The sequence below is a fragment of the Dama dama genome, chromosome 23 (assembly GCF_033118175.1).
Source record: "Dama dama isolate Ldn47 chromosome 23, ASM3311817v1, whole genome shotgun sequence".
Classification (NCBI taxonomy): domain Eukaryota; kingdom Metazoa; phylum Chordata; class Mammalia; order Artiodactyla; family Cervidae; genus Dama; species Dama dama.
The window spans coordinates 54,719,069-54,746,175 of record NC_083703.1 but is presented as its reverse complement, the minus strand read 5'-3'; the positions used below and the strand labels follow the sequence as shown (position 1 = coordinate 54,746,175).

Below are 27,107 nucleotides of genomic sequence, written 5' to 3'. Positions count from 1 at the left end.
TAGTTCTTAAAAATGACTATTTCTTCAATAAGGCTGAACTGTAGTATTCTACATCAGAAATGTTACTGTTTCAGTAATGCCCACTCCCCGCCCCCCAGCACTCATAATAAACCCAGAATACTGACAGGGGAACAGAAAAACCCAAGTCACAAATCAGTGATTTAGGAAGAAATGATCAACATAGGAGAAAAATTGTTGCCACAGCAGAAAATAGTTAAAATTAATCAAATTGTATGATTTCAATTTATAGATAAATCACCACTATTTATAGATATTCACACTACATATTTCCTGTTTACTCACTAAGAAGAAAATCAGGACTGCTTTTCCTGTTCTGTGATTTTAAGTTGCTCACAAATCAGTTGCCTCTGGACACCATTATGTGGTTCCAAGTATTTCTGTCGCCTTTCCTAAATGCCAGCAGAGCAGAGAGGGCCAGGCCAGCATCCACACGGGTAACCTCCACACGAAGCACCTCCAGCCCCTCCCCACATGGCTTCTGGGCCTCCTGTTCACAGGTTGACGTTCAATGGCCAAGGACCCATGAAGAACCCCACTAGTGAGAGGAGTGGCTTCCAGAATGTCCTCCGTCTGACCTGACACAGCTGTGAATGGGGGGAGAAGCTGGACACAGGGGGTCATGGGGACATGGGCACAGGAGGGCCAGGCCCACTGCGCCAAGCATCGTATCCAGATAGCTCTGCTCAGATGTCAAAAGGTAACCAATCAAGTTCACTTTCTAATCAAAATGCACTACTCTAACTTAGTATGCCTCTCACCCTAACAGCCTTCTACTGAGTATTTATAGCTCACGAAAACTCAGACTGGGGTAGTCAGTTGCTCAGCTGGCTCTCAAGGCCCTTCTGGGCTGTCACCAACACAGCCCCAGAGCTGGCAGAACAGGTCCCCATGCTGAGCACAAGCTGGAGCCTCGGCAGCCCTGTGAGCAGCAGACTGATGTGCTTGGCGATGGCAGGTAGGGCGGGCAGGAGCCCTGGCCAGGGCCATCCTTTCAGGGCAGGGCCCATGACAGTTCTCACCGTGGACAGGCTGTGCCACCTCTGAAGAGCTATACCTCTGAAGGGCCAACACTAGGGCCTGCCTGGGGTGTGAACCGAGCTCGGGCCAGAGTGGTCGTGTGTGGACCATGGTCACCACGTTAGCTCCAGGGTCAGCCTCCTGTCCTCAGTCAGCACTGCTCCCACCATGGCTCTCACCAGCTCCAGATGCTTCCTAACCAACAAAGTGTACCTCAGACTCAGCAAGACACTTGAGACTCTGCATTTGTGGTCACAGCCATCACACATAAGGTTTATGATGGAACTGCTTCACATCTACATTTGCTCTGAAAATACTAAGCTCCCTGGCATCTCCTGAGCAGGTCTGTGGTTAAATGCTTTCTGGTCTCAGCTACCCCATCTGCACACGCCTCGTCAAGTTCCGGAGTTGGAGGAGTGTTAGTTTTGGACTTCCCTACTAATCTTCTCCAGGATCTTACATTTAAACTGGGTCGTCTCACAATGCACGCCCCTATCTGGAAGCAGTCAGATCTCATCCGAGTCATACAATTAGCTTATGGAGCATGAAGACCTGAAATGTCGCCAGCACCTTGGAAAGGACTTGCTTATGGGAGACCTACAATTCCCTGCACTACATTGGGGCCTTAGCAGTGACCCTCATGGAGACGAGAGCATGTCCACTGCACCCGCTCTGCACTCTCACACGTGGGCGTCTGGAAAGGCCGCCACTGGGGTGGTGGTGGGACAGTTGTCTCCGAAGACGTCCACTGGGGCCAATGTGGCCATGACCGCTGCTGAGTGTGAGTCCTGGAGGAGAGGCATCCTGAGAAGGGTGTGCAGAGACAGGGGCTTCAGAGAGGGCATGGGGGAACCCCAGCACCAGCAGGGGTGACCAGCCAGGGTGCTGATGTACCCATCTCCCTTTGAGGGTGGCTGTGAGGCTTATGAGAAAGTAGATGAGAAGTAGGTGCGGGGGACACTGAACTACTGATTCCAGACAAGGGGTGTTGACCAGGCTGAGCACCAGCGTGTTGGCACCCCCACTTGACTCTCCAAACTGTGAGAGCAAATGGTTCACAATGGTCCAAGAGGGTGAAACAAGTCTTTCAGCTTCGCGTAGCCCCAGATCCCCATGGTGGGAGGGCCAGTCCCAGACTGGCCATACAGAATTGGACTCACTGAAAAGGTGTGTGATTATTTCCTGAGCCAAGGTCCAAACAAGGGCCTGTGTCTGAGTGTGTCAGCAACAGGGTGGCCAGGGAAAGTGATGAGAAGCAGCATCCTCCCTCCCCGGGGTGGGAGGTGCCCCCCAGATACCTCAGATGTGGTGCTTGGAGGGTGAGGTTTAGCTTTAATTAGTAAACCAGCTGAGAGCTGACTCCTTAACCCCATCATCATGATGCTCCTACCCCTAAGTCTACCTGGCATGCTCCACTATTCATTATTTAAAGTGAAAACCTTCTTATGGCCTGAGTCCGACAAGACAAAATGTTCACACCTGCGGGAACAGAAATTGTGTTGGTGTTAATAGGTACCGCCCTCAGTGTCTGGGCAGAGAAGCCCTGTCTTCCCCCGCACACTCACTCCCCGGCAGACCTCCCACGCTGGGTCCCTAAGACCTGTGGTCCCAGTGAGCAGAGTGCTGTCCATCCGCAACCAGGAGCATGTGCAGTGCTGCCCGCAGAGCCGGAAGCTCACGGTGTCGGCTTAGGCAAAGCAGGCAGAGATAGTCCTCGGTCACGGTGCACCTAGACAGGTACCAAGACCTACCAAACGGTTCAAACTCAGACAAACAATGACCAGTTTCCATGAAATATTTTTTATTGATTTCAAAGGAGAGAGAAACACATTCTGCATGGCATGACTGTGACTCTGATAACAGTATCTCTGCACGGCTATGGAAGCACGCAAGTAGGCGCGTGCGCGCACACACATGCAGACACTCGAGACATGCTTACCTGACTACATTGCAAGTCACGGACATTTTCAGCTAATTCAGGAGACAATTAGGAGTGAAGACAGAAGACACCACGGATTGACCCCATCTGCTAAGAGAACAGCCTTCTCCTTGCCACACCTTAGAAGGTATGACCCTGTCCTCTGCTCAATGTGGTTGGGTAGCCCTGGCTGAGACCCCGCGTCCCAGCACTGGAGCCTTGTCCCAGCCTGAGGGGCGCCGAGCTGGGCTACTTTCCACCATAGAGAGTACTGTCAGCTGGGTCAGAGGGACACAAGCCTCCCAGCTGTCCCTCGAAATAACATGCAGGGCAGCATGTGACATGACGGCAGCCTGGCCTCTCTGGGACAAGTCTGGGAGCACATAGGACAGAAGGTCCTGGAGGCGGAGCAGGCTGCGCTGTGCTTGGACGCCGTGCAGGGGGCTGGGCTGTGGGCTCTGCGTGGAGACCCCTCCAGGTCCACCATCCACAGTGCGGGGTGGAGAGGACGATGAGAGAAGGCAGGGGGTGCAGGCCTCCCCAGCTCTGGACACGGGTTCAAAGCCTTGTCTCCACCTGCTTCTTGGGTGTGAGCCACACAGTGAAAACCCACTGGCTCCTAAGTTCAGCAGTGAGGGGCACTGGTAACTTTTCCAGCAACTGAGTTGTGCTGAGTAGGTCACTCTCCACCTCCAGCCCCGGCAGCCGGCCTACGGACTGCTCAAAGCCCCATGCCCCAGCGAGGCCTCAGGATGGAGGCAGGGCCAGGGAAGACCCTGGCTCCACATTCCCTGGCCCGGTGACTTCAGGCAGCAACACCCCAGGCAGTGTGGGTGCTCAGCCGGGCTGGCTGCTGTGAGGGACATGACGCCCCTCAGGCTGGGCCTGTGCCATCAACACGGTGCAGAGACAGCAGAGCACCCTGCCCACCTGGCAGACACTGCACACACCACAAGCCTGTGACCTGCCCACGAGCACTTGCACCGCATCGTGATTTAAGTGTGTGAAGCGGCTCAGGGAGGAGGGCGGCCCAGGGTCTGGGCGTCTGGCCGACGTGCAAGTGGAGAGAAGACACACAGACACCACTGGCAGATGAACATCCCAGGAGAATTAAAAACACATATACCAAGTTAAACGAGCTGAGACTTAGAAGCCTTTCAATCAAAGTCTTGAAACGTCTTCGCCTACTGTGGGTGAAAACCTGCCACAGGAGCTGTGGGGCACCCCTCAGCAGTCAGCCTCGGGAGTGTGGGGGTAGGAGTGAGTCCACCCTGTTAAGTCACCCAGTGTGGTCACCTGGTGGTTGAGGAAAGCACTCCCACCCAGCCCTCCCTGTGGCCGTGTCACCCGGAGTGCCCACTGCGGCCCCCACCCAGCACGGCACCGTGTGTCAGCTCCTGTCTGGGCTTCACTGGGGAAGTCTCCTTGGTGGCCCCCTACCACTGCCTCCCTCCTCCATCCCCACTCCTGACTCATCCGCCCCTGCTCTCCCGGGGACTGTCCCGTGGCCCCAAGCCTGGCTAGTCCCCAGCTCACGTGACAAGATGCCCTGGGACGGAGCCACGAAGTCTGCAGGTTGAACTACAAGAGGGGCTCCGAGGAGGCTGGAACGGTCTCCCTGCCCCACTAGACAAGCACTCTGTGCGTGCCTATCCCCGTCTATGCTTGAGCTAGGCCCCACGAAGGCTGCCGCCCTCAGGACTGACCAGAGGCTCCTCACGGTGTCAGGTAGCTGGCTTCACGACCATCACTGCAGCATCAGGAACACGGTGTCCGGGGACTGGCCAGAGCCTCAGGAGCTGCCTGCCAAGAACTTTGGCCACAGCCCTCCCAGCCATCCGTCAGGCAGCACCACTTTGGCACGAGGAAGGGGGACAGCCCCCCAAAGCACTTGGCTTCTGACACGTGTTTGGCATTGAGACAGTCTGTGTGTGGTGCTAGGAGCACAAACCTGTGGTTATGGGGACTGACAGGACTTTGGCGGCACGGCTGCAGAGCCCACCAGGGGCAAGCCCCCTGCGGGGACCCAGCCAGCACAGGTGGGCACATGTGTGCATGTGGCTGTGGCAGGAGCATGGCCATGGACACGGAGATGCCAGGTGCAGGGGGCCCCTAAAGATGCCAGGTGCAGCCACCACCCCTGAAGTAAAGTACTTCAAGAGCCCCGAACACGTGGTGGACTCGGCATCTCTGAGGAGCCATCAGTCGTGGGGGCATCATGGCCAAGGAGACGCTCCCACATTGGCATCTTTCTGTGAAACTTTAGTCACATCAACCTCTCAGGGTTTAGAGGGCCCTCAGAGACCACGTCCCCCTTGGAACCACCGTGGCCCCTCCACTAGAGATCAGTGTGTAGTCACGCTTTGACACAGCATTTTGTAAGGAAGAAGCAAGCAGAAAGAGGCCCGCTGAAGGTAAAACTCGAGCAGCAGGTTTCAAAGTGCCTATTTCTAGAGCCATTTCCTATCTCACTGCCATTTCCTGCATCTCCTCGAAATGAATCCCCAAGACGAGGAGGAAGAGCCCGGCCGACGTCCAGAGGGAGGCAGGACCGAAACGTCAGACCTCAGCCCGCCCTGCACTGCCCCAGCTCCTGCGCGTCAACACCTGCTTACCTGGCGCCAGGCAGGCTCTAGGTGGACACTGCAGGCTTGGCCCTCTGCACAGAACTCTTTAAGACAATTTACGCCTTGACAAGGTACCTCCACAGTGCCCCTCCTCTACCCTGGAAGTTCTGCAGCCCAATCTGCTTCAGCCCTGCTCCAAGTTCCACTGCCGAGGCAGGTCTAGGGGAGGCTTGGCATCGGCGGGAGGGGATGCTTGGGGTCTGAAGGCTGGTGCTTACCTGGCCCCTCAAAGGGCAGCAGTTTGGAGGGGATGGGGTCAGTGGCGCTGAGTGGGATCAGGTAGAGGTCCTTGACGTGCCGGCTGTTGTTGGCCACGACGCCAAAGCGGTCGCGGCTGCTGAAGTAGGAGTAGAGTGAGATATAGGCTACCTCCTCCTCCTCAGTCGCGGGGTGGAAGCGGATCAGACAGAGCTCCTGGACAGACAGGATGGGACCATGGGTCTGTGGCTGCTCGAAAAAGCTGCTGAGCCTCAGAAGCAGCTGCGAGGGAAGCAGTGCCCAGTCCTGCTGCCCAACACATGAGAAAAACAGGGCGGTGAAGGAGCACAGGCCCCACACTCAAGACTGCTGGGTTCCATCTTGGTCTCGGAGGAGTCTCTTTAAAATTATTTCTATTTATAGTCCCAGGGGATCTCGACACAGATCCCACCTCATGGGGCTCTTGAACCGAAGGGCTCATCTGCGTGTAGGGCCAGCATCTGACACAGAGCTAAGAGACCATGAAGCATGTGATGAGCTGTCTGCAGCTCTGAAACCCAAGGGCTGAACTGGACCAGGGTCATCACCCTCTGTGACCCCAACAAAAACCAGAGCCCCTCCAACAAAGAGCAGCACACATGCAGACAGACACATGGCTGGGTCCACATCTCCGCTGGCCGCCCCGCCACTGCCAACGCTACTCCAGCAGCTCAACAGTAAGGAAGCCAAGCGCCCGTGTTTCTGACTGACTCAGCAGCACACCCATCACAAAGCTCCCACCGCCATGCTCCCCAAACACACCCTCACAGGGTGGCCAGCTATCAGCTGGATGTGAAACATTCACCTGGAAACACCTCACAAACTGAGACATTTCAAGTGCTAACAAACCCCTCCTTCCTCGGGCGCAGCGACCGGGCCGTGGGCAGGTACCTTGGACACTGAGGATTTGAGCTTGCCGATGTAATCCCACACGGTCTTTGGAGCAATCCTCCCGCCAATGTGAATCGTGTCGGGCAGGTCCTAAACGGAACAGACTCTGATGAGTGGCCAGTAAAACCCTGGCGGTCGCAGAGAGACCCCAGACGCCAGATCCACAAGAAAACCACAACTGTTCCAAACAAAGTAGCGATCACGCAGTCAAACGCTGCTCCGTTAACTAACATCCAGGACATGAATGACCAAACCCAAGGATGGTACAAGGACAACCGGCTGCTAACTAGGGTGATGGCAAAGCATTTTAACGTTCTCTTTTAAGAACAAACATACAGAGTAACAATCAGGTATGATTCAGAAGTGCCTAAGCACTCTTGGCTGAGTCTGAAATGCTAGTGCTGTTTCATTAATTCTGAAAAACAACGGTGCTGGGTGTGTGCCCCTGCACACAGGCAGCTGGGCACACGCACACCCACCCAGGTCCTGTACAAGCTCTAGTGGAGCAGAGGGAGGAGGAAGGCAAGCTTCAGATGAAGGGTCTGAATTCTCATCACTGTGCGAACTGCATAATCTCCGACTTAGCCCAGCACAAACCACTGCTATTTTGCCTTTAGAGGAGCTTGTGTATCCAGACACTCAAGAGGAAGACGGTCACACTTCTGACTCCAGTACAGGATCAGAGTGCCTTGGAAAACAGGTATGCTCGCGTGCGCGCGCACACACGCACGCACACACACACACACACACACTTCTCTCTTGGTTCACATTTGACTCCAGTGAGGAATACGCATACACACACACACACACACACACACACACATTCTCTCTTGGTTCACATTTGACTCCAGTGAGGAATACGCATACACACACACACACACTTCTCTCTTGGTTCACATTTGACTCCAGTGAGGAATACGCATACACATACACACACACACACACACACACACTCTTCTCTCTTGGTTCACATTTGACTCCAGTGAGGAATACGCATACACACACACACACACACACACACACACACACACTTCTCCCTTGGTTCACATTTGACTCCAGTGAGGAATACGCATACACACACACACACACACACACACACACACACACACACACACACACTCTTCTCTCTTGGTTCACATTTGACTCCAGTGAGGAATCAGAGTTCCTTGGAAAACAGGTGTGTTCATGCGCGCGCGCAGACATACACACTCTCACACTTCTCTCGGTTCTAACCTCACTGAGATAATCAAAACATCCAGAGACAGGATACGCCTTAGTGACAAACTTGGCTACGCTTTGCATGTTAATAAATCCTTTCCAAATCGTGCTGAGTCGAGACAAGAAGAGAGTTGTGTCTCCTTCAGGAGGGGACCGGGACTCTGAGATGCTGCAAAACAAAACCACAGAAAGTAAGTGAACCTTCTCTCTCTGCCCAAAGAATTGCCAGTATTTACTTAAATTGTGTGAAAGTCATGTCTGACTCTTTGCGACCCCATGGAACCCCATCAGGCTCCTCTGTCCGTGGAATTTTCCAGGTAAGAATACTGGAGTGGGTTGCCATTCCAGGCAACCTTTCCTTCTCCAGGGGATCTTCCCCACCAGGCATCGAACCCAAGTTTCCCGCATTGCAGCAGACTCTTTACTATCTGAGCCACCAGGGAAGCCAGACTCTTTACCATCTGAGACACCAAATACATCCTGGTCAAAGAAATACATACTGCATAGGCAACAAAAGCAGATGGCTCTAAATTTAGTTTTTAAGATCTATATCTCTAAGAGGATAACTAGTCACCCTAAAACTGAAGCTTCAAAATATGCCTTTTTATGAAACAGAAAACTGAAGAGAGCTGCACTTCTGGGTGGATTTCAGAGCTGAATGACTGTCACTCATCACTGCTCTCCCTGTTCATCGGAAAGGAAGGACGCAGAAGCCGCACCTGATGCTTGGGGACGGTGGCACGGACAGGAGATATCTAGGCTCAGGGGACATGGATGGTTTGGCCAGGATGGACTTGGGCACCGTCACGGAGGGTGGCACTGGCTTTGGTATGTCTTGTCGGGGCTCTGCTGGGGTGGTGCCCTCCGGGTGGGTTGTTGCAGGAGTTGTGGCCGTGCTCGGCCCGCCCAATGCAGTCCTGGGGTCCCGACCGGACATCGTGACCGTGGTGAGCACGCTGCCACCACCAGGGGCGGGGCAGGGTGGACCTTCCAGGGCGGGGGGCTCAGGCTGGCTATCCTCCAGAGGCGCTGGGAGGTACTTCCCCTCTAAGTGGGTTCGAGCTGCACTTTCCAGGTCTGGCTCTGAGGCATTTTCAGGCGGGGTTTCAGGCGCCACATCATCTGCCTCGCTGAGAACCGGCTCAGGTGGGGGGCTGTCGCGCTTGGACTTGGACTCTTCCTTCTTGACAGAAGTTGACAACTTCTGTTTTTTCGGAGCTGGCTCATCTTCCGAGGATGGAACCTGACCTGGAGAACAAGAGGAAGGCCTGCATGAGAAATCCCACATGGTGGAGGGCGAACTCTAGCCCCTGACCATCTGACTTGACTTGAGCCCAAGGTCAGGAAGAGGCTCTCCAGTGTCCCCAGGCCCGCTCACCCGTGCAGATCTTGCAGTTTAGGTCAAAGAGGTGCGCCCGGTGCTGGCTGGTCGTGTCCTGCAGCATGCTGCTGAAGACACCTGGCAGCGGCGCTGCACTCCGCTCGGGGGCTGCCCGCACCGACTCTTGCTGCTCCTAACACACATCAAGCGGCAGAGGGATCACTTCTTTTCCAACCCATCCCCAAATGAACAGCGCCCATAAGAAAGCACCCCACATGACTAAGGATCACTGAAGAAAGAAAACAGGACCACTGGACACAAGAACTTGAGGAGCAGCAGAACTCCACACATTTGCTTAAGGTCAGTATCCTCCCAATAACTCAAGCACCCGGCAATAATCTGGAAACCCCAAAGGCGCAGGTGCTTACATCAGAGTCTGACACTGGTGGAGAGTCTTCCATGTCGGGAACGGCTTCCTGTTTAATGGCAGGCTTCTTAGTCTCATTGTGCAATTTCGTTCTGGACTCCATCACCTAAAATGAGAAAGACATAAAGCCTTAGCCCTTCTTACCCAAGAGGACTCGCCTGCATCAACAGGCTATTAGTTCACTTCTAGGGGGTAGGGGGTGGGGGGTAGGAGGCTTCTGGGCCTCCAGTCGCCGCTCCTGCCAGTACTCACGGGCTTTGTCGTTCGCTCTCTCCACACGGAGAGCTCTTTGGAGACCAGTTCTTCTGGCTTCATTCTCACCAGTTTTGCCAATGAGATTTCTTCACGCAGAACTCGATGGAAAAGTCCCTATAAACAAACAGGTCTCATTCATGCCTTCAAAATCTCTGCAGGTCTGATTCTAAGACACTAGAAAGGATGTGGAGACCACAGCAAGGTAAGTTCCTTCCCGGAGGCCCCACAGCCAGTTGAGGGCCCAGACAACAGGGGCCCCGAGATGGGCAGCCGATTTGTTGGCCTGCTGCACCAACCCTGCTAGAGATCACCTCACAGAAAACAGTCGACTGAAGAAGGTACAGAGTTAAGAGGTAGTGCAGGCAGGCAGGAGCCTGGCCAGGTGAGTGCCTGGCTCCATGAGGACAGTGCACCGCTCACCCATAGCCGCTGCGGGGAACAAGTGCCCTGACTGCAGGCCTGGGCAGCACCTGGCCAGGGCTGTCCCACTACTAAGGGTCAGGTACACACCTGGTTTTTGGGGTCCTTGAGGTTGAACATGAGGCTGCGATACTTGCTCTTGTACCGATTGTCCGTGACTCGGAACAAGTTAAACATCTCCTTCTCGATGAGCAGTGCGATTTTCCCTACTTCATTTTCTGTCATGATTAAGTCATCACTGTCATTGACTCTAGAAGGAATGAAAAAAGCCCCCCATCAACTGCTGCACTTATAAGTGACTTTATTTTCTGGGCTGCGCCACGTGCCATTCGGGATCTTAGTTCCCCGATTAGGGATTGAACCCAAACTCCTCTGAAGAAGCGAGGAATCTTAACCACTGGACCACCAGGGAAGTCCCTTGTGTGACTTTTTCAACAGTGGGGCCACCATGAAACTGCCACCTTTTATGGGGAAAACCATCCACTCTAACAGACAAGAAACAGTGAAACAGCGTACCTTTTCCACAAGATCTCCTTCAAGGAGCGTCTTATATTCTGCCGAATCTGTGAATTTGGCTGTGATGAAGCGGGGCTCACAGGGCCCAAGCGTCCTGGGGCTGAAGAGGCCAGGGGAACTGAGGTACTCCCAGGCTTCCTGACAGCTCCCACAGAAGCAGCAGAGCTGGGGAACTTTCTGGAAGCAGATGAGGCAGCAGCAGCCACCAGCCCTGCCTGCTTGGCAGGGGGAGCACTGCCTGAGGGGGCAGTGGTGGCCGAGAGCCACGGCCTCTTGGGGATGGTGCCCTTGAAGCCGGAGGGCGACTTTCTGACAGTGGGCTTGGCCACTGCTGTGTTTGCAAAAGAAGGGGACTTCTTTGGAAGGAGATTTCTGCCTGGGGGTTGTCTGCCGGCCCCCGAGGACCCTGGAGGAGCCAACTTCTTCGCCACCACCACAGCCGTCTTGTCCTCCATGCGTCTGTCCTCCTTCGCAGCTGCAAAGGAGAGAGACCCGCTTAGTGAGGTGGAGATGTGGGGGGCCCACACAGCATGTGCACCAGAAACCAGCAGAGTTAACCAGGCATCACTCTGTGAGACGGACTTAAAGAGAACTTTTAAAGTAACTGTTAAATTCACAAAAGGAGTGTAAAAAGGACTACCAGCAACAATTCTGATAGCGACTATATACTTCGAGGAAAAATGCTTTATTATTAATTAAAACTTTTCCTTCAACCAATAAGCCCAGTAAGCTGTTAAAGGCTAAATTTAAGCAGCTAACATACGTTGAAAATTGAAGGGCAAATTTCATTTTATCAAGAAAAGGTATAATTTCAAAGACCACTCTCATGGAGAACTCCAGTGCAATTTTTGGTAAACATGAACTTAGAAAACCTTTCCAGGATGCAGCAGACATACTCTTTAATGCATACTCACTGCCCCCACCCCCAAAGGCTCTGGAAGTACTAGCAACTGTCCATCTCAGGGGTAAGGGGCTCACAGGTGTTCATCATTCTTTCGGAAAGTCAATTGGACACGGTAACATTAATGAGACATACGATTCTGGCAGAAGACTGCAACATGGGGAGGCCAGCTACTTTTATACCAGGAGCCAGGTGGCAGGGCCAAAACACATTCCCATCCACATGCCTCCAGCTGCAGCTTGTTACTGGCTAAGACAGTAGGTTTGGGCTTTTAACCCAGACAGGGATGTGGTCAAAATCTAAAACGGAAATCTTTATGCCAGTACTTCATGCTGACAGAGTATACCTAACCCTGTATCAGACCAAGAGAGCTGCACCTGCAGGTTAAGCAAGGCAGGTCATTCTCAGAACCAGCCTGTCAGGATTAAAATCCAGACCTAAAACCAGCCCAGTCACTTGATTTTTTTTTTTTTTACGAACAGTCCCTTGGTACTGGGTCTGTGGCCCACTCCCAGACAGCCCCGCTCCAGTCCACTGCCCAGAATGGTTGGACCCAGACGGGCAGAATGGGGGGAACAGGCAGGCCCAGGGTGCGAGCTGGGACAGCATGGGGACACAACCTGGGGCAGCTGGTCATCTCACATGGGACCAATGGAGAGGCCACCTGCCCAGGTGCAGACTTCTCAAACACCCACGGCATGGTGAGCCCCCAGCACCTAAATGGGAGACTTCAAGATGTTCCAGCAACCTTCCCACTTTACCCAGAGATTAGAGTCACCAATTTGTCACCTGCTGGTGCTTCTTGCAACTGTCCTAGGGAGACCCAGGGAGAAAGTCCAGTGAGGGAGGTGAGACCCTATCTGCAACTAAGGCTTGACTCCACAACAGCCCCAAGGCATTCACAGCCAACACCCCGCAGGGCCGTCCTGGCACAGGGTCAGAGCACTGCCCTCCAGGACTGCCCTGCCTCCAACACTGGCAATGCCAGGGCAGAGAGGGTGCTAAAAGCCCAGGGACTGCAAGTTTTTTCCACTTCATAGTTTAAGTGAAATTACTTTCTAACCAAGTTTGAAACAGTGCTACTATGCACACCCAGCACTTTTTAAGAGTCGGGTTAGAGACAGTTCACTGTCATCAAGCAACAATCTTGACTTCCAGTCTCCCACTTTCATCTCACAAAACCTGATTCATGCCCCTCATCCACGGTGTCCCAACCACTAGTCCTGTGTCTGCTGGCACCCCGCTGTGATGCTGTCTAGGCCTTCCCAAGACCACCCGCTCCCCGTGAAGGGCCCACTCATGCTCTACATCTGCCCTGCTGGCCAATACCCACATCCCATCAGCAAATCAGTTAATACAGTAAAAACTGGGGACCTCACAGCAACTAAAATGAAAAATTACATTTCTGTGCGTATTATTTCATCAGCTCAAGTTCATGTCCCTAAGGGAGTTGCCACACCTCAGTACATGGAAACTCTTCTTCACCAGCTCAGACTTGGCTAAGAGGGTCTGCAGCACCTAATGTACAGACTGCTAGAGTTTAGGTTAAATGAGACCGGTGGAGGCCCTCTTCTTGGGGAAACGGAGCAGAGTGCAGCAGGATGCGGTCCCAGATGTGACCACCAGCAGGGGATGAAGGAATCAGCCCGTCAGGATTAAGATCCAGACCTAAAACCAGCCCAGTCACTGATGGTTTTTTACAGACTTCACTGAGATTATTCTTAACTGCATTTTAAAGTAATTCCAAAAAGGTAGCCTAAAGTGCTTCCAGAATCCTCAAATGAGGCACCTGTGATAGGGTCTCAAATCCTGCCATTGTGGCATCTACATTGTTTCAGGTGACAATTCCTATTAACTTCACATCCGTTCACTCTTTAAGACCCATGCTTGTGCTATCTCACCAGTGTGCTCTCACTCAGGGAAACAGAAGTCAGAGGCTTATTTCTGGGCCATTCCCAGTCCAGGTGACTGAAGTGAGTGACCTGCTGTCTAGGAGCAGGTGCAGTAAGTGAACATCACCTGAGAACTAGGGGACAGCTTTCCCGAACCAGCCTTCAGCTCTCTTGGAAAACTAGTTGCCTCTGGCTTTTTTAAAGTCACCTTTCATCCTGCCTTCCCTGCCTCTCAGAGTATGTAGGTAGATGTTAACTAGTGTAAATTAGTAAATATGTGGACACTGGTGAACCTTAACAGCTAGTTGTCTCTGTCCCCCTTGTCCATCTGGCCCCACTGTCAAGAGATGTGGGCTGGTTGCTGATGGAATGGCAGCGACACCACACAGCACTGGAGTGTGACAGTGAGAAACTTACTTCTGTGTAGAGCTTAAACTGCACCTGCCAACTCTTCACCCAAATTCCTCCTAGCTGTGACTGTGTGTGCACCTTCAAAGGGAAGGAAAGCAGCAGCCCCAGGGCATCGTGGCTCCAGGGACGGCAGACCCCCACAGTGCTGTCAGGAAGCAGGGGGGACTACCAGTTTGCAAGTTGGAAGAACAAAGCCCCCTCCCCCAGGAGTGTGCGCCCAGTCTGGGTCATCCTGGGGTCCTGCCTGCAACAAAGAGTGGCCCGAGTTCCAGGCAAGGCATTTTCTTGGGGAGCAGCTACAGGAGGAAAAGCTGCCCGGTGGCCTGGTCACTGCCCCAGATGACGTCGTTTCTGCTGGGTCCGGCCATTGGTTTATACTGGAAATGAGTTGTTCGTGGTGAAGCCCGGTAGGAACTAGGCAGGCCGGGTTCGTTCAGGGACCAGCAACATTCTAATTGGCTAATTTCCCAATCAGCATGAAACCGGAGGCCTTGTCACTCGGCGAGGCGGCTGTGGCGCTACGGCTTCGCTGGCCACTGGGTGGCACTGGTGGGCCTCGGTGGGGACGGGAGGACACAGGCGCGGAGGGCCGCCCTCGTCGGGCAGACAGTGCCGAGCAGCTGCAGCAGGACGAGGCAGCAGCGCTGGGCTGCCCGCGCCCAGTCAAGGCTGTTGTAGGGTGGCTCCTCACAGGGCCCAGCAAGAAACCCTGAGCGACGGCCATGGCTTTATGCCTCTTGTCCTGCCCAGACGAGGTGCCAGTTTACCCTAAAAGCCCCTAGATATGAGGCTTAGTGTCACAATGAAAGCGGGGTACAGAGGAAGCACAGGCGGGGGGCACTTCTCAGGAAGCATGGGCTGTAAACGTCAAAGGAATTAGAGCTTCTGGTGTGACCAGGCACCAAGCAAGACTCACCACATGGTATGAGGACCCCCTCCCTTTCCCCCCTTGCCCATTCCCACGTGGCCACAAACCTGCCCAGACAAGGCAGCTACTGCCCAAGGATCGGGTAAGGGGACCAACCAGGACTTAGAGGCCATAGTGGACCTGGCGTATGGACTCCGCACACTGTATCAGCAGCTCTATTTTCAGCTCAGCTTGGCCATGTATGAGGATGCCTCTCATTTTAACTTTTTGACTCCTCCTGGTGTGAAAAACACCATTTTGCTTTTGTACCTTTGCTTAATTAAGTATTCTTCAGTGAATTTCTCCTGTAGTAGTTGTAATGCTTACATGGGGGGGGGGGGGGCGGGGGCAGGGGCGTGGGGGTACAGAGAAAACTCGGGAGGCCTGAGGTCTGGCCCTGCGCTCTCACAGCAGGGGTCTGTCTGTATGTGGATGCATAGCCTAACTGTCCTCCTTTGGGGCCAAAGTTTGTCCAGATGGACTTTTTTCTTACTGATATCTAGTATTTGAGCGACTTACACCTTGAGAGGTGCATAGAACTATCCATATAAAATTTGCAAAAAACCAAGTACACTTCCAGAGGCAAACAACCCTTCCTTGTTTTAATAGTTTCACATACAGTATTTTGAAAATAAAATACTGAATGATTCACAATGGGTTGGTAATGTATGAAAGAAACGGTCAAAGTCACCCCTTCAACAGGAATCACTAGGATGACATGGGACGGAGGCCATGGGATGCAGTGTTCCCGTGTCCTGTCTGCATGGCTAGTGGTGGAGGTGACCCCCTCCCCAAGACCCCACCAGGAGCAGAGCTGCTGTGTATCCTGAGCTCCGACCCTGCCAACAGGCACTCCTACAACTTTAATGAGGTTCAGTTTTCACTCGTCTGTGCCTAAATCACCTACAGCTTTAAGAACCATGATGGGGCCAGGGGCAGGTTGGACGCTTACTGCCCCCACCCCGAAGACCCCTAGTCCCCAAGGGTGGCGCTCAGTGGAGCCTGTGGCCCAAGGCACCTGCTGACCCCAAGGGTTAAGCGGCAGTTACCTTGGTGTTTGTCCTGTTGATGCCTCCCGGTGCACGGCAACGCCCCAAGCTTCGTTTACATAAATTTAAAGTGGAAAACTTTCTTATCGATCTTCTTAGCTTAACTTCTTTAACTTTCAGAAGGAAGACTATAACTATGTGCACAGTAATGTGCAACAAACAAACATCGAGGACGTTAACCGTTCAACTTCAAGTACACCCGAACCTCGTGTACCACAGGGGAGGATTTACAGCTGCATCTTCAAAGAGGCCCGTGGACTCGATGCCACCTCAGGACTCTGCCTCGGGCTCGTCTGCATGTGTCACAGGAGACGCAGAGCCCCACAGGCCACATGCTGCAGGCCACAGAAGAGCAGGCATGGTGAGCAAGACCAGTCCTGCTGGAAGCTTCTACCCCATCCCCTGGTGAAACATCAGAACTATGGGGGGCAGCCTGGGCACACCTGAGGGTCTGTCAGAGAAAACATCTGTGCATGCGAAACCTTCCCTGCACTAACTTTCTGAATAGCTGGCTATTAAAAAATCAAACACTTGGAAGAAGTAAAATACTTAAAAAATACCAAAGAATGTCAATGACATCCAAAAACATTCTAACTGTATAGGTGACAAAAAACAGCCATCTTGGTGAACCCTGTATGAGAACAGGTTCTGACTCTCCAAGTGGGGGGAAAAATGCAGATGTGCAAAGCTAGTTTGTCACCAAACACATTTTTGCCACTATCCTGGAAGAGACGGATAAAAATGGCTCATGCAGCTGATAAAACATGTCTCTCCGAGTGGGCCATCGCTACTGACTACTCTGCTTTGGGAAGCTCATCTTCTCTCACAGTCTGTGACAGGTGTCACCCCTGTGAAACCAATCCCTGGGTCCTGGAGCCCACGGAGCCGCCACAACTTGGGAGACTGGACACGTGGCTCACGTGGGCCACGCTTGTGTCCCAGCAGGCTGCTCAGCATCACTGGACCTGGTGCACAGGTTCTGCCAGGGGTTCCCATTTTAATTCTCAAAGCTAAAGGAAACTGCAGAAATCTCATTTTTCATTCAAAATTTTGTTCAAATCCCCTGTTTGCTCAAATCACTTCGGGGCCATGGAAGAAGCCTAAAACATGGGGAAATGTTCTGAGTCTGTCAGAGTTCCACTTTCAAATTCTAACAAACCAGGGACACTTCAGAAAAAACACTTCAGCCCTCTTTGTGCCTGGATAGTACTGAGAAGTGAAGAGGAGGAAATGGAGAGGAAAACTTGAGTTGCAGAACTATGAAAACATGAAGAAACATCATAATTTGGGGGAGAAATAAAACGACAATTGTTTCCCTAAGGTAAACTGTACAGAAACTCTGAAAAACAACATAAATACCAGAGAGCAAGTACATGTTACTCCCATCACCCCGAGGATGTGAAGGGCTCTACGTCCACGGGGGCAGTAGGTCAGAGCCCTCATGAACAGCATGGGCTGCCCCTCACCCACAACCCCAGGCCGGGGCCAGCCTGGGAGAGGAGGTTCCAGAGCACAGCCGGGGCAGCACGCTGACCACCCAACTGCTACCCAAGACCTAACCTGGACCCAGAGCCATGTGGACAACGCCCCCTCCTGATGACTGTCCTGGCATCACCTGCACCCAGAGAAAAGTCACAGCCGAGGCTCGGGTGGCAGGTGAGGGTCCTGCTGAGTGTGTGTGCAGGGCCCTGGGGAAGGTCCGCAGCCCCCGCCCTGTCAGGGGGTGGTTTGGGGAAGAGGCAGAGGCACAGCTGCTACTCACCGAGGCGAAGTCGGGTGATTACCAGCGCCCTTTTACGCTCCTCCCAATCATCTTTTGGGAAGATGACATTTCTGGGATAACAAAAAATCATCAGAAGCAACTAGCCCAACTAGCTCAAAAACTAGCCTTATGTAGGCTTGAAACTGTGGCTATGCATCCACGTGGTTCTGAGCCATAAATGTGCTGGGAAAGTCAGTGAGGAGCTGATGTGCAGAAAGAAAAGGCAGGGCAGAGGGGAGAGAAAACCCCGCCTGTGAGCAGTCACTGCCTCCTCGTGGGCCGGTCTCCCCACCTCCCCACCCCTCCACCCCAGTCTTCCACCAAAAACCCAGAAGAAAGAGTTGGGGGACAAGTGCCCACCCCTCCTGTCTGTCAACTTTCCTTACTTGTGGAGCGCCCTACAGCTGACTCCTAGCTCAGAGCCTGGGGGATTCTGGTTGATAGAGAAGGAAATTGGAGAGAAATCAATCACCCAAGTTTGTGGCTACACCCCGGTCTATCTTTTATTCTGTCACATGCCTAAGAACCAACCAAGAGCAGTTAGCACAGGATCTCAGAGAGGCTGTTCCTCGCCCGCTCACAGCTGGGCAATGGTTACAGTTAGGTCCAATCCTAAGCCCTGTAAAGTGCTACTGTGTAGAGGTATACCTCTACTGTGTTGAGGTGCTATAATTTGATGGAAATTTGACATGTTGTTAGTTAGCATGAAGTTCTTAGTTCAAACAACCTGAGGTGTATTGAAACTCATTTTAATACAGCAACTGGTTAATATTTAACCACTCACTCCTAATATCCGAAAATAAATAAATATATAAAAATATATATACATACACATAGTTATCATCTTGCAGTTTACTTGCAAATTCATTTCTTAGGTCTTGGGTCATTTACATTCTCAAAATGCATCTAGTAATGCAGTTTTCCAGCCACATTATATCCAGGAGGTCCCCCTTTGGGGGAAAGGCCCAAGATTGGGCTGAAGGGAGGCAGCACTCGCCTGTAATCTGCAAACTTAGGACCACTTAACCTTTTGGTGCTTTCAAAAAAGTTGCAAGAGTTTAAGAGCATAAATTAAAACTGAGCACAAAATAATCTCAATCACAGAATACAATGTGCCCTGGAGCAATTTAAGCATCCAAAATTTAATTTTGGAGAATGAGGTTGAGAAACAACAACAGAGGAGAGTCAAGCTGCATATCTCCTCTGGGACTGCATGAGTCTGTCTGACCCATCCAACCCCGCTCCCAGGAGGCAGGGGAGGAGGGCAGGGCGGGACTCCTGGTCTGGGTGCTGCTCCGCGCAGAGACGTCGTGCTCACTTACCTTCCAGCACAGGAAGTGGGCCAACGGCCTTCAGGACTGGCGTGTGTATTTGTGTCGTGTGTAGTATGTGAATTGGACGTGAAAAAAATTCCAGTTTGGTCAAAAATAATTTAACTCCTGAAAATCTTACTTCAGCTGAAAATCAGCTACAACACTACTGTGCAGTAAGAGATTCCCACAACATACAGAGAAGAGAGGGTCACGTGTGTAGGGAGCAGACTGCATGGCACAGCCCCATGTGGAGAGCTCCCGGCGGTGGTGGCACCATGGCAGACTCCGGCGGACCTTGGGGACGGGCTGAGTGCCCCACCATCAGGTTCTGCTGAAGACACTATACATACTTACCAGAGCCTAATAATAAAGAAAGCGATTAAAGACATCAATGGTCAGAGGTGAACATTCAGCCATGAGCTGGTACAGCTTTTTGGAAATACTGACAGGAAGTCCCGACAGACTAAGGAAGGGTGCGCCAGGCTCAGGAGGCCTCCTGGCCTCGGGCAAGGGCTCCGATCTCTGCAGGTGCAGCACCACACATGGCTAGAACTCCTAGCTCTGAACAGGCCCAAGTGCACGGCCGTCCAGAAAGACCAGGAAGGGTCCAGAGTTCCCCCTGGGTGATACATACATTTATACAACAGTGGCGGCCAGGGGGCAGCAGTCTGTTCTGGCTTTACTGCATTGTAATTGTGGTCGCTGGCCCAGGATGGCGTGCTGCTCTCACAGGCTGGCTCCTTAGTGAGGACCTCGTTCCTGGGAGGGGCCACTGCTGCCTTCTTCACTGCGTTTTCCTTCTTGTCTGAAGCCAGTCTCTTGTGCACAGAAGAGATTTTAATGCCTGCCTGGATAATCAGTAAAGCCCCAATCACTAGGGAGATCAGAAGTTAGCCTGCGCTCATTTTACTCGCCGGTGCAGGCTGGGACACACTCAGCTCCTGGGTCACCCCAGCCCATGACCTGCATGGGCCACTGCCCTAGCATCCTGCTGAGGGGCCAGGCTGCCAGGGTAACAAGGGGCTTTGGGGCGAAGCAGTGAAAGGAAACGTGAGCACAGCAGGCAGCCCTCCCCCCCGTGTGACACCGCCCAGACAGGGGCTGTGTGCACAACAGCACGTGGAGAGGACAAGCGCACCAGTGACACCCCCGCACCTCCCCCACACACTCAGTGTGGGCACCCTCAGGGCCTGCTTCCCCACCCCGCTGCCTACACAGACTCCAACAGGGAACACTCGCTCCCAGGAGGGCTGATCTGCAGGGGGAGGTACTCTATGCAGCCACTGGCTTCTGTGTTTCTGTTAGTCCCTCAGCTAGAGGCAGAGGAAGAAAACATGACAACACGTGCCTCTTCGTAATTCTGACCAGAACACTGGTGGGAAAGGCAAAGGGTGCATGCAGGCGTCTGGGCCCCTCTGGGCCTGTGTACCTTTCTCTCCCTCAATCAACCTACCAAGCCTGGCACCTCCAGGCACTTTTGGTTTCAACTATGCAAATTGCTGGTCTTGGTCAACTTACTTGAACGCTACATTTTTGAAGAACGATTTTTTCTGGCTTTGTCTTGAGCTTTTCTTTTGCTTTGGGTTTCTGCTCCTTCCCTGCACTCAGGAAGCGCATGGTGGCTGCGGCATGCTTCAGGATGCAGTCGTTGCTGCAGTAGACCGAGTCGGGCTGCGCCACGCTTGAGCACCCAGGGCCGATGCACTTGGCAGCACCAGGCGCCTCCACGACCTGCAGGACCAGACACGGGTTCAATGTACTCACCCACTGGGCAGGCACCATGCTTTGTAAGGTTACTATTTACGGGGTACCGAGATTAACGCCTTTAATCATGTATGAATGATTATGCATAAAAATGTATCTGTTTATTCAAAACACATAAACCCACCTCTCCCCTGAGTAAGGGGTCAACCACCCTTCAAGCCCTGCACGGTGGGCAGAACTTTCAGAGGACTTCTGCTGCACACTTCTCAATACAGCAGGATTTCACACCAGAATTAGGTTCTGTCATTGAGCGAATGGGCATGGATTTTGCCAGTTCAACTAAGATACCAGGCAAGAGACTTTTGAGTTAGTCCAAAAGGTTTGACTAATCAGGTAAAAACCCTCAAAAGAGGAACTGAGCCTCCAAAAGAGTGAACACTCCACTGCTGGCTCTGCTGGGAAGGTGCCCAGGCCTGGGCTCTGCAGTCAAGGACCTCAGGCAATAGTCAGGACGCCCAACCACACATGGATCTCAGAAACAACAGGTCCAATATCAGTATGCCACAATTGCCAGGAACATACTTTATATGCTAAGCTATGTGAAAGCTTTTAGAAGTGGCTCTTACCCCAGCCGAGACTGATGAGACCCCAGCCCCACTGACACATGGAGATCAGCCTTATAAGACCGAGGACCCGGCTCAGCTAGGCCTGGGTTTCTGGGGTAATGGACGTTTATTGTCTGAGTCACTAAGTTTTGGTCACCTGTTATGCAGCAGGAATCTGGAAAATGACAAGGGCTGAACACAGCTGCTTGTGGCCATGATTACTAAAGCACGTTTTAATGGTCAAAACTAATAATGTATGTGACATATACATCAAATGTACTTGAGCAAAATCTTTTTCCTCAAATAATGTACTTAACTGACTTCCCTCCACAGAATTCAAGTTCTACCCAGAAAAAACACTTAAGCTTATGTGCAGTCTCAAACACAGTAGTAAGATGATGCTCCCTGCTGACTTCCATTTCTATTATTTTTTTCTTAATTACCAGTTATTCTCATATTTCCACTCAGTGCCTCCTCACACCCCCAGGACAGGGTCCAGCCCTCAAAGCTAACTCACTGCAAGGGGGTGATGGCAAGGGTGCTGACATGGCCACCGCCAGGCCCCCTGCGTGTACAACACCTTATAAGAGATGGGCCATGGTGGTGGGGTGGGCCCCCAATTCAAGGAAGGCTTGGGGTGAAAACACACTCTGAGTACAACACTCGTGAGAGCCTGAGACAGTTCTCAAGATGCACAGAAACCATGGCCCCTGGACAAGACATGTGTGAAAAGAGCTGAGAAAGGAGAAAAAAAGAGCTGCAAAACACTGGTGAGTGGGGGACACCATCACAGAGGGCATATCAGGCACAGTCATCTTGTCACCCTGAGGAGCTGTGCGGCCACCATGGCTGGCCTTGGCATCTTGCCTTGAGGTGGGGACAAGACTACTGGTTTTCTCAACACAGGGCAGGCGATACAGGTGCACACATGCTTCTGTGACTCGAAAGTAATTTTCTTAATACATGCACTTTAAGCTCAAGATGCTGGTCATGAGACCACTGAAGACTAATTTTTTTAAAAAATTATGAAATACATTAAATCAGTAATGACAGCACAGGAGACAGACACAGTTAACAACAACAACAGAAAATAGAACAGGCTATACTGGCCCTGAGCAGGTGCATGGCCCCAAGAGCCCACAGAGCCCAGCCCTATGCCAATCATTATAGGAAAAACCTAACTTTATCTCAGAAGACAGACTCTTTCAATCTTGATGTTTCTGCCCAAGGCAGTTGAGGGTTTACAGTCACCTCTACCATCAGCCTCAGGAAATAAGTACTTACGGGCTGGAATATCTTGAGTTTCTTCTTGCCACTTGGGTTTGTAGCTTTTTCAATTCTACCCTTAATTCCCTGGTCTTCACTTGACTTCTGCTCCACGGTTCCTATACTGGTGAAGTCTGTGCTGTCGGCACCCAGGGGTCCTGACCTCGTGTCCTGCATGTCTGTGGCTTCTGAGCTGGCCTCGTCCTGCACCTGCAGGATCGTGCAATTGGGGCAGATGTAGTCTTCCCCATTCCTCTCCAAGAGCCGCCCTCGAGCCTCAGAAATGCCCACACAGTCACCATGAAACCATTCTTCACATCGATCACAGCAAATCATAAACCTGAAAGAAAACAACGGTCAAAGTGTTAAGTCGCTCAGTTGTATCCAACTCTTTGCGACCCCATGGACTGCAGTCTGCCAAGCTCCTCTGTCCATGGGATTTCCTAGGTAAGGATATTAGAGTGGGTTGCCATTCCCTCCTCCAGGGGATCTTCCCAACCCAGGGACTGAACCCAGGTTTCCCACATTGCAGGCGAATTCTTTACTGCTTGAGCCACCAGGGAAGCCAATGGTATCAGGAATGAAAAGGCAGAGACAAACTCAACTTTAAACATATCAATAAGTCAAATTCCAACACTCTTTAAAAAAAAAATTACAGAAACACGGAGTATAAAGAATGTTAGTGTGCCCTTCTCTCAGTTCTATTACCATTATACATTACCAAATGTACATCATCCTTTTCTTCGAAGGCACCCTGCCCTGAACCTCAAATGCCTGTCCACAGAATGGCAGCCACACCTTTATGCCTGCCTAACTACCCAATGTCCACTGTGCTCCAGTCACAGCCAGTCCAAGCAGTGTCCTGAGGGCTCTCTTGGATGGCAGACCCACTCTGGTGCAAGCCATCTCACCCATTCACTGCCATGGCTGGTGTGACCAGGCAGCCAACATACCACACCAGCCACCTCCTGCCAAGGGCATGGTTCTGGGTAGTGCCCGCCCACTCCACTGGTTTCCTTCTGACAACGACTTGCTCATCTTTCCCAACGAACAAGTCGCTCATTCAGGCCAGCTTAAGACTCTCTTAAGAGAACAGCGAAGTCTCTGGCAGTTTCCCTGGCTCTGCCCCCAACCCTCCCCGCCACGACCCACCTGTTGTTGTGAGGCTGGCGGCACAGGCAGTACAGGGCACTGGGGTCGTACACCTCACACTCCGGCTTGTGCCGGACCGAGTCTGCAGCTTCCTCAGCTCTCCCTCCCGGGGCCACTCTCCCATCTGGTCGGCCCTCTCTGTCCTCTTTCGCTGCCTGGGCTGCAGCCCCCAGGTCGCCCTCAGGCTCCCGTGAGGCGGGCAGCGAGCCCTCCATTGCATCACCCGCCTGGACGTCCACGGTCTCAGCCGGGTCCTCCTCCCGCCGCTTCCTCCGCAGGCGGTTCTGGATGCCCCTCGTGGGCCGGTCCGTAGGCTCCTGCTCACGCTTCTTCCGCAGGCGGTTCTGGAGTTCCTTCAAGGTCAGTCCGTCACTGTCGCTGTCGGACGTGTCGTCCTCGTCCTCGCCCTCTCTGGCCTTTGCCGAGGAGGCCTGCCGCTGCTTAGCACCTGTGGAGCTGGACCTGGGCCCGCTCTTTCCGTCTGAGGCGCTCTCCACACTGCCCTCAGAGGCGGTCTCCGCATCTGTCGCCGGACAGGACGCTGGCTCCCCGGAGTCCTCCAGGGACGCGGGGGCGCTCCGACGGCCGCGGCGCCGCACGGTGGTCAGAAACTCCTCCACCCGCTCGGTGCGCTTTGGCTGCCGCCCACTGCGCCGCAGAGACGGGCTCTGCTGCTGCCGGGGCGACGGCTCCAGGGTGTCCGCCTCCGCATCCCCGGCACCCTCACGCTTGGCGATGGTGGTCCTCCGGAAGCCCCATGTCTTCCGGAACTCCTTGCTGGTAGGCTTGATGGCTTTGGGCGCCTCCTCACCACTTGGGTCACCCTTCTCGTCCATACCTGACAAGGAAACACAACCAGGCCACGTCAGGCATCAGCCAGGGCTGCGGTCCGGGCCTGACACCCATCAGCTACGAGCAAGCAAAGGGGGCACTCCCTCACACATGAGGGAACCCTCCCTACAGAAAGCAAAAATGCTTCTACAGTGCAGGAGGATTCAGTTACGAACCCCATGCTCATGAGGAAAACCCAGCGAGCAAACTACATCTGTGAACATGTCCCCTGACTGCTGAGGACGAGCATGTATACCGGAAGTCGAGGAGAACGAGGAATTGGGCAGTGGTGCTGCCAGGATAGGCCAGGATAAGGCAGCAGGGGTTCTCTGGCTCCCCGCAGGGAGACATGGGCCCACCTCCCACCTGGCTGGCTCCGGGCCCAGAACTCTGGAGCCCCAGGTAGTGTGAGACGTCCATCACCCAACAGGGGAAGGGTGGAGATGGGATTGTCGGCACCCTGAACACTCAGCCCTGCTGAATCTGCCCAGATTCTAGAGCCGAGACTGTGTCGACACAACAGGGGTCACCAAGCTCTGCGCTCAGGTCCGCAGCAAGGACACTGAGCCAGATGGCACCTTGTGTCTCTATTTCTTCTCTCTTCTAAAAGGTTATTAAAGGCTCCGGTTTGTGAAAACTTCATTCTTATTTCAAATGAAAAAAGCCTGAAAACATACAGTATATACCTTAAGAATTTTTTCCCCAAGCTGTACAGGCTTCAGTTACATTTAAATGCTAATGACAACTCAGATTTTATGCCACGTTCCATCCCAGGGGAAGGACTCGTACAGAATGAAAACCTTCAAACAGAAACACACAAAATTCAAAGTCACACACCATGGAACTCTCTGTTTGGTTCCCACCAAGTGGTGTCACCTCCCATCCCCCATCCAGGCCTGCAGCCTCCCACTCTGGGCCTGGGCCCACACTCTGTGACATCAGCACCCATTCTGTGACACTGCGCCCTCAAGGGCCACGCCACTGTCCTGGTCACCCAAGGCTTTCTTCAGGAAGGACTCTCCTCTACAAGATACAGCCCTCACCATCAAGAATACACGTCACTGTAAACTAAAGGAACATTCAATCTAATGATTGATTAGACACTCTTGGGCTAAAGTTTAGAATATTTCAAACAAATATTAATGGTACACCAGTTTTTATACATATATAATGCCACTTTTGAAATAAAAACATGACATCAAAACTTAAAATTGTGTTGTTGGCATTTAACATACTATCAACTGTGGGAGTTTTGCAAAAACAAACACCTGTGGTTGACAATTTGTTATGTAAGTGAATACTGAAACGTCTCTGGTAAATAACATTTGGATGACAAAAGACGCATCAGTACATCTCTGGTCAGTAAGCTCTCAACACTACTGCCATTGTTACCTGCCCCACACAGAAGCATGTGCACTTCTCCCAACTTCCTAAACCCAGCACAAACAGGGCCGTTACAACCTCGTGGCACAAGGAAAGCGCCAGGCCCCCAATGCTGTTGTCGTCAGCCACTGTTCACAGATCACAAGGCAAATTATCTTGAGACTGTGTCCACGGAGTAAGCTCCTAAAACAAACAAACAAAAAAAAACAAGTTTAAAGATCTAAAGCAACCAGAACTAAAATCACATTTAAGAAAAAAAAGGCACAAAACTTTCCAAGCAATCTCTTAAGTCTACATGATGTGACCTACAAAGACATTTGCCAAGTCCACAAACATGGCCCCCTCCTCTAAGGACTTTTTTTTAAAAAGGGAAGATGTATACTTTGACTACACGATGAAAGCAGGGGCTGGGACAGGCCATGGTTGGCACCCTGGTGGAGAGGGAGCTGGTGGTCAAGTGCAGAGGCCTCAGTGGGAGGGAGGATTTCAATATCAGTCATTGGTATCAGCTGCTTCCCAATTACAACCCTACTTCTGATGGACCCAGGCCAATAAAAACCAGAGGGAGAAACAGGAACAAAACATGAAAAGATGAACAAGAAAATTATACAAGAAAGCAATTATTTAGAAATTCTTAACACTGTAGCTCTGTTGTCATTTTAGTTAAAAATCTAATAAAAAGATTTCAGAAGACTAATGTTATAATTATTGGACATCCCTGTGGTAGCTTATTCTTTGTGTATTTATGCATTTAAAGAACATTTCTCCTCCAGTCTCCTCAATCAATCATCATACCTAAATGCTCCACAAACACGTTTTTGTTTCTAGGTAAATCCTCAGTATTAACATTTTTTAACACATTTCACATTCAATACCCAAGACCAGTGCCTGCACCTCGCCTCGCCTCTTCCTGGCTGCCTCGCCTCCCTCCAACTGCCTCCCCTGTAACTGTGGTCTCCTTAGTGACCTCAAGACAAACATTCCATTCCCTCCTTTTAAAGGGACAGGGTTCATCTCACTCTGGCCACCCCCCATCGCCAACACCATGGCCACTGCATCTCTT

At 52.2% G+C, this 27,107-nt stretch overlaps 1 protein-coding gene across 5 annotated transcripts in view; it reads right to left on the bottom strand.

Annotated features, from left to right (window-relative positions):
- Nucleotides 1-27,107, bottom strand: part of DIDO1 (death inducer-obliterator 1) — a 49,214-nt gene that overhangs the window by 5,092 nt on the left and 17,015 nt on the right. For 2 of the 5 annotated variants that reach the window (XM_061126855.1, XM_061126854.1), the window contains exons 2-16: nt 26,054-26,227; nt 25,348-25,461; nt 23,831-24,668; nt 22,697-23,018; nt 20,622-20,834; nt 19,738-19,951; nt 10,869-11,343; nt 10,443-10,602; nt 9,930-10,046; nt 9,679-9,783; nt 9,308-9,443; nt 8,649-9,177; nt 7,945-8,098; nt 6,712-6,801; nt 5,802-5,997 (exon numbers count right to left, since the gene is read on the bottom strand). In XM_061126855.1, coding sequence (XP_060982838.1) covers nt 5,802-5,997; nt 6,712-6,801; nt 7,945-8,098; nt 8,649-9,177; nt 9,308-9,443; nt 9,679-9,783; nt 9,930-10,046; nt 10,443-10,602; nt 10,869-11,343; nt 19,738-19,951; nt 20,622-20,834; nt 22,697-23,018; nt 23,831-24,666 — 3,547 coding nt within the window. In that variant the 5' untranslated portion in view covers nt 24,667-24,668; nt 25,348-25,461; nt 26,054-26,227. Of the gene's footprint in view, nt 1-303; nt 5,998-6,711; nt 6,802-7,944; nt 8,099-8,648; nt 9,178-9,307; nt 9,444-9,678; nt 9,784-9,929; nt 10,047-10,442; nt 10,603-10,868; nt 11,344-19,737; nt 19,952-20,621; nt 20,835-22,696; nt 23,019-23,830; nt 24,669-25,347; nt 25,462-26,053; nt 26,228-27,107 lie in introns of all 5 variants that reach the window. The other 3 variants (XM_061126857.1, XM_061126856.1, XR_009690090.1) reach the window with 2 other exon arrangements.